At 43.6% G+C, this 13,570-nt stretch overlaps 1 protein-coding gene and 1 non-coding gene across 2 annotated transcripts in view; one reads left to right on the forward strand and one right to left on the reverse strand.

Moving 5' to 3' along the window:
- The window catches only part of LOC145347937 (ral guanine nucleotide dissociation stimulator-like 1), a 105,092-nt gene that overhangs the window by 67,322 nt on the left and 24,200 nt on the right, over positions 1–13,570 (reverse strand). The window contains 2 exon segments of the mRNA XM_080195925.1: positions 9,149–9,211; positions 9,213–9,263. Of these exon segments, the coding sequence (XP_080052051.1) occupies positions 9,149–9,211; positions 9,213–9,263 (114 nt within the window).
- Positions 12,748–12,932, forward strand: LOC145348732 (U2 spliceosomal RNA). Its single transcript, XR_013887979.1, has one exon. It is a non-coding gene; the product is annotated as a U2 spliceosomal RNA (small nuclear RNA).

A 13,570-nucleotide genomic window follows, 5' to 3' on the forward strand; every position in this document is an offset into this window, starting at 1 on the left:
AGTGATGAGATGGAATGGAATAACAAGTCATCCAACTAACCAGCCACCTGCAAGTTTCAACATTAAATGTCCTTGATTAGTTCATCTCTCCATTTTCTATCAACTCTTCCTGGCTGGTTTTCAATTCAACAATTAACAAAAGAAGAACAATTCTAAATTTGAAATTTATTCTATATTTACTGCGCACTCCTAGAAGAGCTAGTACTGAAAGCCCTTTGGAGATGTTGTACATGCAGAGAGCAGTACTACTAACTTTCCTCATGGTCAAAACCAACTTTAGCCAGAATCGCACCAATTTCTTCAATTAGTAAATACTTTGCACCACCAGGTTAACCACAGATCAATTTGCCAGGAGTCAGCACATGTTCATTTCTGTAATGTGTACTATTCTGTTGTAAATCAATCTTGTACTTCATGGTGGCCCTGCAATCAGTCACTGTCTCACCGCTTGCGCCTCTCAGAAATGCAGGATCATACAACTTTTATTCCAATGAGCCACTTAGCTCCCAGCTGGTATTTATCCCACAAATGGATGTCAAGTTCTCAGTGGAAGACTAGAGACAATGGTGATGAACAGTCTCACCAACATGGAAAAAGAAACTAATTGAAGAGGATGTTCCGGTCAACGGTGTCAAAGGGTTGAAGATGGGTCAAGAAACAAACTGTGGCAGGGAGAACGAATGCAATGTCACAGCAGTGTGGAAGCATCACCCGTTTTAAGTACATTCTAACACATGCATTTGAGTGAGTTTGTCAAATTAGAGGATGTTCCAATTGTGCTCTTTCATTTTAACAGGGACACAGTTTATTGCTAGGCATCTCCCTTTGTGACTGTTCTGCTTGCCACCTCCCACCCTGACATTCCCCATGTGCCTTGACACTTGCAGCTCATTTTGCTCCCTTGCTCTCACCATCCATGTCCCAAGCCCTTGCTTACAGTAGCAAAGGGAAGCATTGAGCAGGAGAATCAGGAGTGGCAGTGAGCTGACAGTGGGAAGCAGCAAGGAGGTAATTGAATTGTATTGAGAATCAAGAGTTGAGGATTTTTGAGCCAGTTAGGTTCAAGGCAGCCAATAGGCTTTTGAATGTACGTATTCCCGGTCAGGAACATAACCCACCCTTATTACATGTTTTCTTTTGGGGGATGGAGGGTGGGTGAAGAGCATGGAGGGAATGGTGGCAGTGTCAATGTCATTGGATTACTAATCCAGAGGCCTAGACGCATGCTGTAACGAACATGGGTTCCAATCCCATCAGAGCAGCTGATGGAATTTGAATTCACTTAAATCTAGGACAGGAAAATCACCAATTGTATAGAAAACAATCTGGTTCATTATGTCCTTTAGGGAAGGAACTCTGCTACCCTCACCAGGTCTGACCTACATGAAACTTCAGGCCCACAGCAATGTGGTTCACTCATGACTATCCTGTCCAGCAAGCCTCTCGGGTCATCCATTTAAAATGGAGCAGAGGGTTGGAGAGTTTGCTTTTGATTTGTCACATGAGCATACAGTGAAAAATATTATTTCTTGTGCACTACACAGACAAAGCATACTACACAAAGTAGTAAGAAACTTACTGAAACGGGACTGATTGTGGACAAGTCCCCAGGACCGGATGAAATGCATCCCAGGGTTCTGAAGGAAATGGCAGAGGTGATAGTAGATGCCTTAGTGATTATATACCAAACTTCGCTGAATTCCGGGGAAGTGCCGGAAGATTGGAAAACGGCTAATGTTACGCCGCTGTTTAAAAAAGGTAGCAGGCAAAAGGCAGGGAATTATAGGCCGGCTAGTTTAACGTCTGCAGTTGGAAAAATGCTTGAATCCGTCATCAAAGAAGAATTAGTGAGGCACCTAGAAAAGAATGGTTTGATAGAGCAGACGTAGTACAGATTTGTTAAGGGGAAGTCGTGTTTGATGAATTTATTGGATTTCTATGAGGACGTGACTAGTGCGGTAGACAGAGGGGAACTGGTAATCAAAGGGGTGAAAGATTACCAGGGGGTAAACATGGTACAGGAACCAAATGCCATCAGGCTTGAGGAGCTGAATACAGCTGTTGTGAAGTTGTACAAATGAAGTAATAGCATGATAGGAAAATTGGTCGACTATTTGGTACAAAATAAGGAAAACTGACTCCGCATAACCCTAGACATGAATAAGATTGGAGAAGGTCAAGACCTGATAAGACTGACTCCGCATAACCTAGGGCTGTATGACTACGACAAGATAAGGTTAGGGATGAAGGAGTCACCAAGTTTCTTCTGTTCTATCAAAGGACAAGATAAAGGTATGACTGATGAGACAAAGAGTTCTAGGAGGTCAGCAAGTTGTACCATGATTTATGATATTGCTGATGATGCTACTACTGATTGAATTCCTGAATAAACTCTGGTCACACAAACTGATAATGATTTTGTCTAAATACTGAACTGATTCTATATGTAAGTGAGGACTTGAAAAGGAATTAGCAAGTCATAACAACGGCTCTCCAAACTCATGTTACTGCCACTACTGCATGCAGTCTTTTGTAAATAAAGACTAGTTATTTGGTCGGAATGAATTTTGTTGAGCCCCTTTCTCTATCACAGTCAAGAAGCAGAAAAATTTCCACTTCAACACCGGGGTAGGCCAAAGTGATTTTCATTTGGTGCGCTATTTTCAGGATTACATTGGGAGTTGTAAATGAGGAATAGCTCTATTGTTCATGGCTATTTCAGAGGAGCAGGACCCTGGAGTGCAAGGTAAAATCCAAGTGCTTTAAAGGAAACTACAATGGGATGAGGGAGGAGTTGGCCAAGGTAGACTGGGAGCAATAGCTTTATGATAGGACAAAGGAGGACTTTCAAAGTGCTCAGCAAAAGTATATATCAGTGATAGGTGGTGCGCGACAGACTGGAGGGGCTGATTGTGGACAAGTCCCCAGGACCGGATGGAATGCATCCGAGGGTTCTGAAAGAAATGGCGGAGGTGATAGTGGATGCCTTGGTGGTTATTTTCCAGACGTCGCTGGATTCCGGGGAAGTGCCGGAGGATTGGAAAACGGCTAATGTTACGCCGTTGTTTAAGAAGGGTGCCAGGCAAAAGGCGGGGAATTACAGGCCGGTTAGTTTAACGTCTGTGGTAGGTAAAATGTTAGAATCCGTCATTAAGGAGGAAATTGCGAGGCATCTTGAAGGGAATTGCTTGATAGGGCAGACGCAACACGGTTTCATTAAAGGGAAGTCGTGTCTGACCAATTTACTGGAGTTCTATGAGGATGTGTCTAGGGCGGTGGATAGAGGAGAGCCGGTGGATGTGGTCTTTCTGGATTTTCAGAAGGCGTTTGATAAGGTACCTCACAAGAGGTTACTGCAGAAGGTCAGAGGACATGGAGTTGGGGGTAGGGTGTTAGCGTGGATAGAGGATTGGTTGTCAAATAGGAGGCAGAGAGTGGGGGTCAATGGGTGCTATTCGGATTGGCGGTTGGTGACTAGTGGGGTGCCCCAGGGGTCGGTGCTGGGGCCTCAGCTATTTACCATTTATATAGATGATCTGGAGGAGGGAACCGAGTGTAGGGTGTCGAAATTTGCTGATGACACCAAGATTGGGGGAAAGGCAAATTGTGCGGAGGGTGTGGAGAGTCTGCAGAAGGATCTAGATAGGCTGGGCGAATGGGCCAGGAAATGGCAAATGGAATTTAATGTTGGCAAGTGTGAGGTGGTCCACTTTGGTAGGAAGAATGGTAGGAAGGACTATTACTTACGTGGCGAAAAACTGCAGCAGGCGACGGTGCAGAGGGACCTCGGGGTCCTTGTGCATGAGTCGCAAAAACCCAGCCTGCAGGTGCAGCAGGTGGTCAGGAAGGCGAATGGGATGCTGGCCTTCATAGCGAGGGGGATTGAATATAAAAGTAGGGAGGTCTTGCTGCAGCTGTATAGGGCATTGGTGAGGCCGCAGCTGGAGTACTGTGTGCAGTTTTGGGCGCCGCACCTGCGCAAGGATATTTTGGCCTTGGAGGGAGTGCAGAGGAGGTTTACTAGGCTGATACCGGAGTTGAGGGGGTTGAGCTATGAGGAGAGGCTGAATAAACTAGGCTTGTACTCGTTAGAGTTTAGAAGAATGAGGGGAGATCTCATTGAGACGTATAAGATGATGAATGGGATGGATAGGATAGAGGTGGAAAGACTCTTCCCGCTCAAAAAAGACAGTAGGACTAGGGGGCACAGCCTCAAGATAAAGGGGGGGCAGTTCAGAACGGAGTTGAGGAGGAACTTCTTCACTCAAAGGGTGGTGAATCTCTGGAATTCTCTGCCCGTTGAAGTGGTGGAGGCTGCCTCGCTAAATATTTTTAAGAAGCGGGTTGATGGGTTTTTGATAAGAGAGGGGATTAAGGGTTATGGGGAGAGGGCGGGAAAGTGGAACTGAGCCACGACAGATCAGCCATGATCTTATTGAATGGCGGGGCAGGCTCGAAGGGCCAGATGGCCTACTCCTGCTCCTATTTCTTATGTTCTTATGTTCTTATAAGGAAGGACTGTAGAAAAAGGGATAATCAGCCATGGATATCAAATGCAAAGAAAATGCATAAAGAGGAGCAAAGACTACTGGGAAACTAGAGGATTGGGAAATCTTTAAAACTCAACAGAAAGACAATGAAAAAAGCTACATAGAGGAGGGTAAACGAGCTCAGAATATAAAAACAGATAACAAAAGTTTCTACAAGGATACAAATGAAAAGGTAAACATTTGCTCTTTAGAAGACAAGAACAAGAATTTAATAATTGGAAATGGCCAAGGCATTGAACATTTTGATGTTTTGTGTCAGTCTTCACAGTGGAAGACAGAAATAACATGCCAAAAATTGATGAAAAAGATTATGACAGGTGAGGACCTAGAAATGGTCATTATCACTAAATAAGCAGTGTTGGGCAAGCTAATGGGGTTAAAGGGAAACAAGTCTCCTGGCCCTGATGGAATACATCCCGGGGTACTGCAAGAGATGGCAGGGAAAAATAGCAAATGCATTTGTGGTAATTTACCAAATTTGCTGACTCTGTTTTCCAATCTACTGGCACTGCCCCAAACGTGATGCCACTGCTTGTAAATAAGAAGTAGACAAAAGGTGGCTGCAGGCCAGTTAGTTTAACTTCTGCAGTGAGACAAAATGCTTGAATCAAGGAAGAACTAGCAAGAGATCTGGATAGAAATTGTCCCACCAGGAAGACGCAGCATGGATTTATGAAAGGCAAATCATGTTTGACTAAGTTACTGATTCTTTGAGGACATTAGAAGCACTGTGGAACCAGTGGATGTGGTGTATCTGGATTTCCAGAAGGCATTTGATAAGGTGTCACAGAAAAGGCTGCTACACAAGATAAAGGTGCATGGTATTATGGATACCAAATTAGCATGGATAGAAGATTGGTTAACTAACAGAAAGCAAAGAGTGGGAGTAAATGGTGTTTTTCTGGTTGGCAATCAGTGACTAGTGATGTGCCTCAGGGATCAGTATAGGGATCACAATTGTTTACAATTTTTATCGATGATTTGGAGTTGGGGACCAAGTGAATGTCTAAGTTCACAGATGACACGAAGATGACTGGTGGAGCAAAGTGTGCAAGAACATCTGCAAAGGGATATAGATACTTTGTGGGTAGGGCATGAAGTACAAATATTGTTAAATATGAAGTCATCCATTTTGGTAGGAATAGCAGCAAAATGGGCTATTACTTAAATGGTAAAAAATTGCAGCATGCTGCTGTGCAGAGGAGCCTGGTGTCCTTGTGCATGAATCACAGTAAGTTGGTTCGCAGGTGCAGCAGATAATAAAAACAAATGGAATTGTGTCCTTCATTGCTGGAGGGAGGGAGGGAGTTTAGAAACGGGGAGGTTATGTTGCAGCTGTATAAGGTGCTGGTGAAATCACACCTGGAATACTGTGTACAGTCTTGGTTTCCTTACTTAAGGATATAATGGCACTTGAGGGGATGCAGAGGAGATTCATGAGGTTGATTCTGGAGTTGAGGGTTGGGTTGTGATGAGACTGAGACCATACTCACTGGAATGAAGAATGAGTTGGGAATCTTACAAACATAAAATTAAGAGAATTTAAGAGAGAGGCAGAGAAGTTGTTTCCACTGGCAGGGGAAACTAGAACTCAAGGGACATAGTCTCAAAATAAGGGGAAACAGATTTAGGAATGAGTTGAAGAGTAACTTCTTCACCCAAAGTGTTGTGAATCTAATTTACTCTTGTCACATGTATATGAACAGTGAAAAGTGTTGTTTCTTGTGCACTATACAAACAAAACACTTCAGAAAAGGAAGCAAGAGTGCAGGATGTAGTGAAACAGTCATAGCTAGAAAAATCAACTTAATGCAGGGTAAGTCCATTCAATAGTTTGACAGCAACAGGAAAGAAGTTGTTCGGTTGGTATGTGACCTCAGGCTTTTGGATCTTTTTCCCGAAGGAAGGTGGTGGAAGAGAGAATGTCCAGGGTGCATGGAGTCCTTAATTATGCTGGCTACTTTGCCAAGGCAGCAGGAAGTGGAGACAGAGTAAACGGGTGGGAGGTCTGGTTTGCGAGATGGATTGGGCTACATTCACAACCTTTTGAAGATCCTTGCCATCATGGGCAGAGCAGGAGCCATACCAAACTGTCCAGAAAGAATGCTTTCTATAGTGCATCTGTAAAAGTTGGAGAGTGTTGGAGCTGACATACCGAATTTCCTTAGTCTTGAGAAAGTAGAGGCGTTGGTGGGCTTTCTTAATGAGTGTCGGCATTGGGGGGACCAGGACAGGTTGTTGATGACCTGGATACCTAAAAACATGAAGCTGTCGACCTTTATACTTCATCCCTGTTGATGTAGACAGGGGCATGTTTTCCTTTACGCTCCCTGAAGTAGATGACATTCTCCTTTGTTTTGTTGACATTGAGGTAGAGATTATTGTTGCCGCATCAGTTCAGATTCTCTTTGTGTCCTGTACTTTGTCTCGTCATTGTTTGAGACCCGACTCACTACAGTGGCGTCGTCAGCAAACTTGAAAATTGAATTGAAGGAGAAATTAGTCACAGTTATAGGCATATAACGAATATAGCAGGGGGCTGAGAACACAGCTTTGTGGGGCACCGGTGTTGAGGATGCTTGTGGAGGTGGTGCTGTTGCCTATCCTTACTGATCGTGGTCTGAGAGTTAGTAAGTTCAGAATCCAGTCGCAGAGGGAGGTGCCGAGGCCTAGGCCATGGAGTTCAGAGATGAGTATATTCCTTAGACACTTATGACTGTGCAGCCAAATCCCCCTCCAATTTGATTTTCAAGTTTGCTGAAGACACCACCATAGTGGGTCAGACCTCAAACAATGATGAGACAGAGTACAGGAATGAGTGTTGAAGGCTGAGGTGTAGTCAATAAATAGGAGTCTGAAATAGGTATTCTTGTTATCTCGGTGGAATCTGGTGAAGCAGTTGAGGCTACCTCATTGAAGGTTTGTAAGGCTAAGATAGACAGATTTTAAAATCAGTAAAGGAATCGAGGGTTGTGAATAGGCAGGCAAGGAGAGCTGAGTCCACAAAAGGATCAGCCTTGATCTTATTGAGTGACGGTCAAATTCAAGGAGCCAAATGGCCTACTCCTGCTCTTAGTTCTTATGCTCTTATGTTCTGGAGCAGGCCAGGGTTAGGCAGGTGCTGTTAGTACTATGATGACAATGTCAAAAGGACAATATTAAGTGAGATAATGCATCTAAGGAAGGGGTTAAGCAAACTGCAGCTCCATGCAAATAGAGTTTTCTTTAAAAAAGTCACAAAGTACGGGCTATGGACAAAATAAGCTTCTCAAACAATATGAAGTGACCTGTACGACAAAATCTTTCCAAGTGAGTATTCATCCTCAAGCCTCTGTATTAGTGATCAACTCTATTCAGAAAAATGAGCTGAAACTCCTACATCCCAAGTACCAAATTTGTCACAAGAGTAACTTGGATTTCCGTGGTTGTACATTAGATCCAACATCAGCGATCAGGACTGCTGATTCAGCTCCAGAGACCCAGATTCAATTCAGGCCTTGGGTGACAGTATGGAGTTTGCGCATTCTTCCTGTGTTTGTATGGGCTCTCTGGATGCTCCAGTTTCTTCCCATGGTTCAAAGATGTGCAGGTTTGGTGGATTGGCCATGGTAAGTGTGTGGGCTTGCAGGAAAAGGGCAAGGGAAAGGGCCTGGATAAAATGCTCTGTCAGAGTTGATGCAAATGTCATGGGCTAAATGGCTTCTTTCTGCGCTCTAGGGATTCTAAAGAAGATACCGTGTTTGAAAGCATTAAATGCACCACAAAGTAAGAGAACAATCGATAAACAAAATCAGATTGCTCCTTCTATATCAGGTTATAATCCCACATGCCACCACATTAACTCACTACCCTATCAAGTTGCAAAGATCCTAGCTCTGTTCCAGTGTTGGTTCAGTTTTATAAACAGCTGTGCTATTTGGAAATTAAAAACAGCATGGTATCAAACTTATTTGCAAAGAAGTACTGTAAATAAGGATCTGAGCTGAACATCCACAATTGCAATCAGCCATCAAATGTACAAGCTACTTTTGTGGGGGGAAATCCCTCATGGAACACCAGAATTCTCAGTTTCAGGTCAAACTAATGAGGTAACAAAGAAAGTATTTTCTTGGTAAGAAGGGTGAGCATCTCTAGTCCCTGTAAATGCTCAAGTAGTTTTTCCACAATGGTATAGGAATATTTCATGCACACCCATAGAATGACTTGGCCAAGCGCAAGCACTCACTGGATATATCTGAAGTTTGCTTTAGAAGATTAACTAGGAAAGCACATGGCTAAATTTGACCAAGTAATGGGAACAACCAGATTAATCTAGATGAAGCACATTTGCCAAAGATTTAATTTCATCAAATTTAATTGCTAACGTTTGATGCTATATCGCTTCATTTTTGTTTCCCCTTCTTTAGTGCTTGATCAGCTATTAACCTCAATACACAGGATTTTAGATAAATGTATTCCTGATGAAATGGACAATTCCCATTCAACCTTTTCAGCATGTAATAAAGCCAGAGTTTAACCCCAATATAAGCATTTAAATATACATGCATTGTTTTGAAAAAAAGGAGGAAAGGTAGAAGGGAAGATTAAGCTATACTCACCCCCGGCCATCTTGGACTCTTGCTGGCCGCTTGTTGTATTTGGATTTTCTTCAAGCTCACATTTATAAACAGCCCCGTCTTCTATCTCTTCATCACAGTCTTCAACTGAATTGTGCTGTGGAGAAGTCAAACCAAAAATAGAGTAAATCCCTCTGGAGAAGCTCCTGAAATTTTGTATCCAGAATGCAGACAGTATTATATCTAATTATAGACTCCTGTGGAGTTGAGGAAACTTTGTCTACTTCACATATTGCTCTCAAAACGATATTAAAATATTCACAATGCTCACGGGACTTCCTGAGCACTTTAGCGAGACTTTCCAACATTAATTAAATTGACAAGAAATGCAAACCATGCCTGTTTCAAAATCTATACTAAAAATCATTCACACACTTGCAATTCCCCATTGTGCTGATATTTTCCTAACATCTACAGTACAGAATGTCTTCACACAGTATAACAGGGGTTTAAAAAAACAGCTTCCAAGTTTAGTTTAGAAATTGCAGATTTGTATTAATAATCACAATACTGTTAACATTGTTCATTGATTCACGAACATTGTACATATAGTGCAATGGACAACTTGCTAATGAGGAAAAAATCCTCTATACCTCTTCTCACTCGTGTCCCAGCATTTTCCCTAAAATATCCTGGGAAAATCTGGGCACCAATCTTATATAACATTTTGGTACCAAACGGATGATACCGAAACAGCAGCATTTCACTGAGCAAACATATTGCAAATCCTTTGCTTTAGTTTCCCCTTTGGCCAGAGTCAAATTAAACCTAATTGATGTTGGCACAGTAGGAATCAATTAAAAACTGAAACCAAACTTTAGCAAGGATCCCACGGGATCACAATGGATTTTTACAGAAGCTCAAGCATGAAAGAGAGATCTTGTGGAATATCAAATTGCATATATGTTTACTAGGCAGCAGAAAAGGACAACACAATGTGTTTCAGACACTGCATTACAAGACCAACATATTCAGTAACAAGAAAAAACTAACTACAAGAGCTTTGACTCTTGTTTTCTCATAGAAACACAGAAACACAACCGACTGTACCACTTTATGCTTCCACGGTAACCACATTCAGTTTTTTTTCTCTTCATGGCAATTGCTCCAGAGATCCTTGAGCACTTTGAACTGAAGTTTTAGAAATCCTGTCACATATTCCACCGAGTTCCAAAGCTAAGCAGCACAATAATAAGTCCATTTCTGACAGAGTTCAGCTGCAACTTCTCTCACGCTGTGTGTGACGCAATACTTTCCTGTGTGGATCCCTGGACTTAAACCTTTACTTCCAATGTCTCCCGCCACTGCCACCACAAGAAAGATTCCAGCCGCTGTCCTGGCCACACAATAGCCCACCTCATTCTCAGGCTCTGTCTGCACAAAACTGCAGCAGCAGCAAGATTGGACCCCCACCACTACTCATGAACCCCCAGGTGCTGAAGAGAGAAAAAGACGGTTTTGTCTGTGTTAGAACAAGGTGAGGAGTGGCGAAGGGAGGTGGGTTTTCAAGCAACATTACCTGCCTGTATGAATAATTAAAATCAGGCCAACTCAATTGAGACATCTGTACTGCACAACCTGGTTGTCTATTCACAAAAAATATCTACAGACAAGTGCAAAACACTCAAAACAATGACATGCAACTGTTTGCAACCCCTTTTTTTCTGCACACTTGCATGAACTAAAAGTGTCATAAGATGCCAACAGCTCAAACAGAATTCAAACCAGGAACACAAATATATGGGCAAGTCCTTTTGGAACCATAATGTCAATTATGTTGTTTGAATATCAAAAAGAGCACGAGCTGCAGACAAAATCCTAGGATTTGCTAAAACATCCAGTAGAGAAACGTGATTAAAATACATTTCATAAAGGCACAGTAGTGTCACAAACCTTTACCATAATACACCCAGTACATGGATGACGTGGCTGTCTTCTGCTCGGACCCCTCGTCTGTTCGCAGGCTCCTCCAGGTCTGCGAGCAGTTCGAGCTGGCCTCGGGAGCCAAAGTCAACCAGGGTAAGAGCGAGGCCATGTTCTTTGGGAACTGGGCCGTCAAATCCTTTGTCCCCTTCACCGTCAGGGCAGAGTACCTGAAGGTGCTGGGAATATGGTTTGGAGCGGCAGGGGCATGCGCCAAAAACTGGGAGGAGCGCATCGCCAAAGCCTGGCAGAAACTGGGCTTGTGGGAGCAACGCTCACTTTCCATGACAGGGAAAAACCTGGTGATCTGGTGCGAGGTGCTGTCCGTGTTGTTGTACGTGACGCAGGTGTGGCCTATCCCCAAATCCTGCGCTGCAGCAGTGACGCAGGCCATCTTCAAGTTCATCTGGAAATCAAAGATGGATCGCATCCAGAGGGAAGCGATGCACAAATCTCCAGAGAACGGAGGGAAATATGTTCCCAACGCCGCCCTCATCCTGATGGCTACCTTTGTGTGCGGCTGCATCAAGCTGTGCGTAGATCCTCGGTACACTAACAGCAAGTGCCACTTTGTTTCGAGGGTCTACCTGTCCCTGCGGAGGATGGGTCTGGCCACACTGCCGCGGAACGCTCCGAGTAGTTGGACCGTACCGCAGTACCTGTCCTTCGTAGAGAAATTTTTCCGCAAACACACCTTTGACCACACGACGATTAAGCAGTGGTCAGCGCGTAACGTCCTTGAGGCCCTGAGAGAAAAGGAGATGACGGATCCTGTCGGAAGGTTCCCTGAGCAGACTGTCAGTGTCATCTGGCAGAATGCCTCATCACCAGAACTGACAAACAAGCAGCAAGATCTGGCTTGGCTGGTGGTGAGAAGGACACTCCCCGTCAGATCCTTTACGTACGCTCAAGGTCTCAGCAGCACCGCACGCTGCCCTCGAAGCGGCTGCGGGGCTGACGAGACGGTCACACACCTCCTTGTGGAACGTGCCTTTGCAAAGAAGGTCTGGAGCGAGATGCAGTGGTATTTGTCGAGGTTCGTCCCGAGCAGCTCGGTGGCGCAGGTCTCTGTGCTCTATGGGCTGTTTCCGGGGACGCACACCGAGACAAATATCAACTGCTGCTGGAAGGTCATCAACTCGGTGAAGGACGCACTTTGGTCCGCCCGAAACTTGCTGATCTTCTAGTGGAAAGAACTGTCCTCGACCGAGTGTTGCAGACTGGCACATTCCAAGGTCCAGGACTGCGTGCTGAGGGACGGGCTGAAGCTTGGGGCAGCCGCCGCAAAGGCACAATGGGGAAAGGCCACACTGCAAGGCCTTTTAACGGAGGCAGACCGAGGGCCCGGGAACTGCAGAATACCCTCAACCTGCGGAGCTGTGTGCCAATCTGAGCAATAACGGCACACAGTAATTTATGGAGGCATGTAGATAGTTTTAAGTATTGAAATGTAATCATTGTAATTCGCACAAATCTGTAAATATTGAGGCATGGATATAGTTTTTAAGTTTTGAAATGTAGCCATTGTAATTTGTACAGATCTGTAAAAATGGTTTGATTCCACATTGTTTTGCTATTCAAAGCCCTGTACATTCGCCATAGATTAATTGAGATTTTTATGAATAAAGTATATTTTTAGAAAAAAAAATAGCTTTGGGATCGCTTCTCAGCCTCTTGGCTAAGATCAAGTGTAGTATCGACATGCTGCACTTGGTTGAAGTCATTAGGTTACATTTCCGCTTCATTTGAAGCAATTTTTTAAAGTGGCATGTGGGCCTTTGGCTAAGATGCAAATTAGATCAAGCCTTGGAGGTGGAGCTACACCAGCTACATGATCAGCTTGGATCATGTAGGTCAACCCCAATTCAGGGGGTGAGAGCCCCGTCTTGTCAGCTTGGATCGGGAATGTCCCAACTTGTTTGGACTCTGAATTGGCTTTAATTTGACTTGATTGGATTGGAATAAAGTTTAAAAAAAAATTAGTTTTGGGATCATTTCTATAGTATTTTCCTACAGAAATGGCCTTTTGGCTAAGATCAAGTGTAGTATCGATATGCTGCGCTTGTTTGAAGTCATTAGGTTACAATTTAGCTTCGTTTGAAGCAATTTTTTTAAAGCGGCATCTCAGCCATTTGGCTAAGAAGCAAATTAGATCAAGCTTTGGAGGAGGAGCTACACCTACTCCAATCAGCTTGGATCATGTAGGTCAAACCCAAGACAGGTGGTGAGAGCCCTGTCTTGTCAGCTTGGATCTGGAATGTCCCAACTTGTTGGGACTCTGAATTGGCTTTAATTTGACTCGATTGGATTGGAATAAAGTAAACAAAATAAAATATTAGTTTTCCCCTCATTTCTCCCCCTACCCACCATGACAATAAGTTTAAAAACAACACTAAAGATCAACATTTGTACAATATACAAGAGAGTCATTTTAGTAAAAGTTTCACAGCAGGATAAATATTTACAAATGGTATACAAAAA

This window comes from Carcharhinus amblyrhynchos, chromosome 9, assembly GCF_965287045.1.
Source record: "Carcharhinus amblyrhynchos chromosome 9, sCarAmb.v2.hapA, whole genome shotgun sequence".
Classification (NCBI taxonomy): domain Eukaryota; kingdom Metazoa; phylum Chordata; class Chondrichthyes; order Carcharhiniformes; family Carcharhinidae; genus Carcharhinus; species Carcharhinus amblyrhynchos.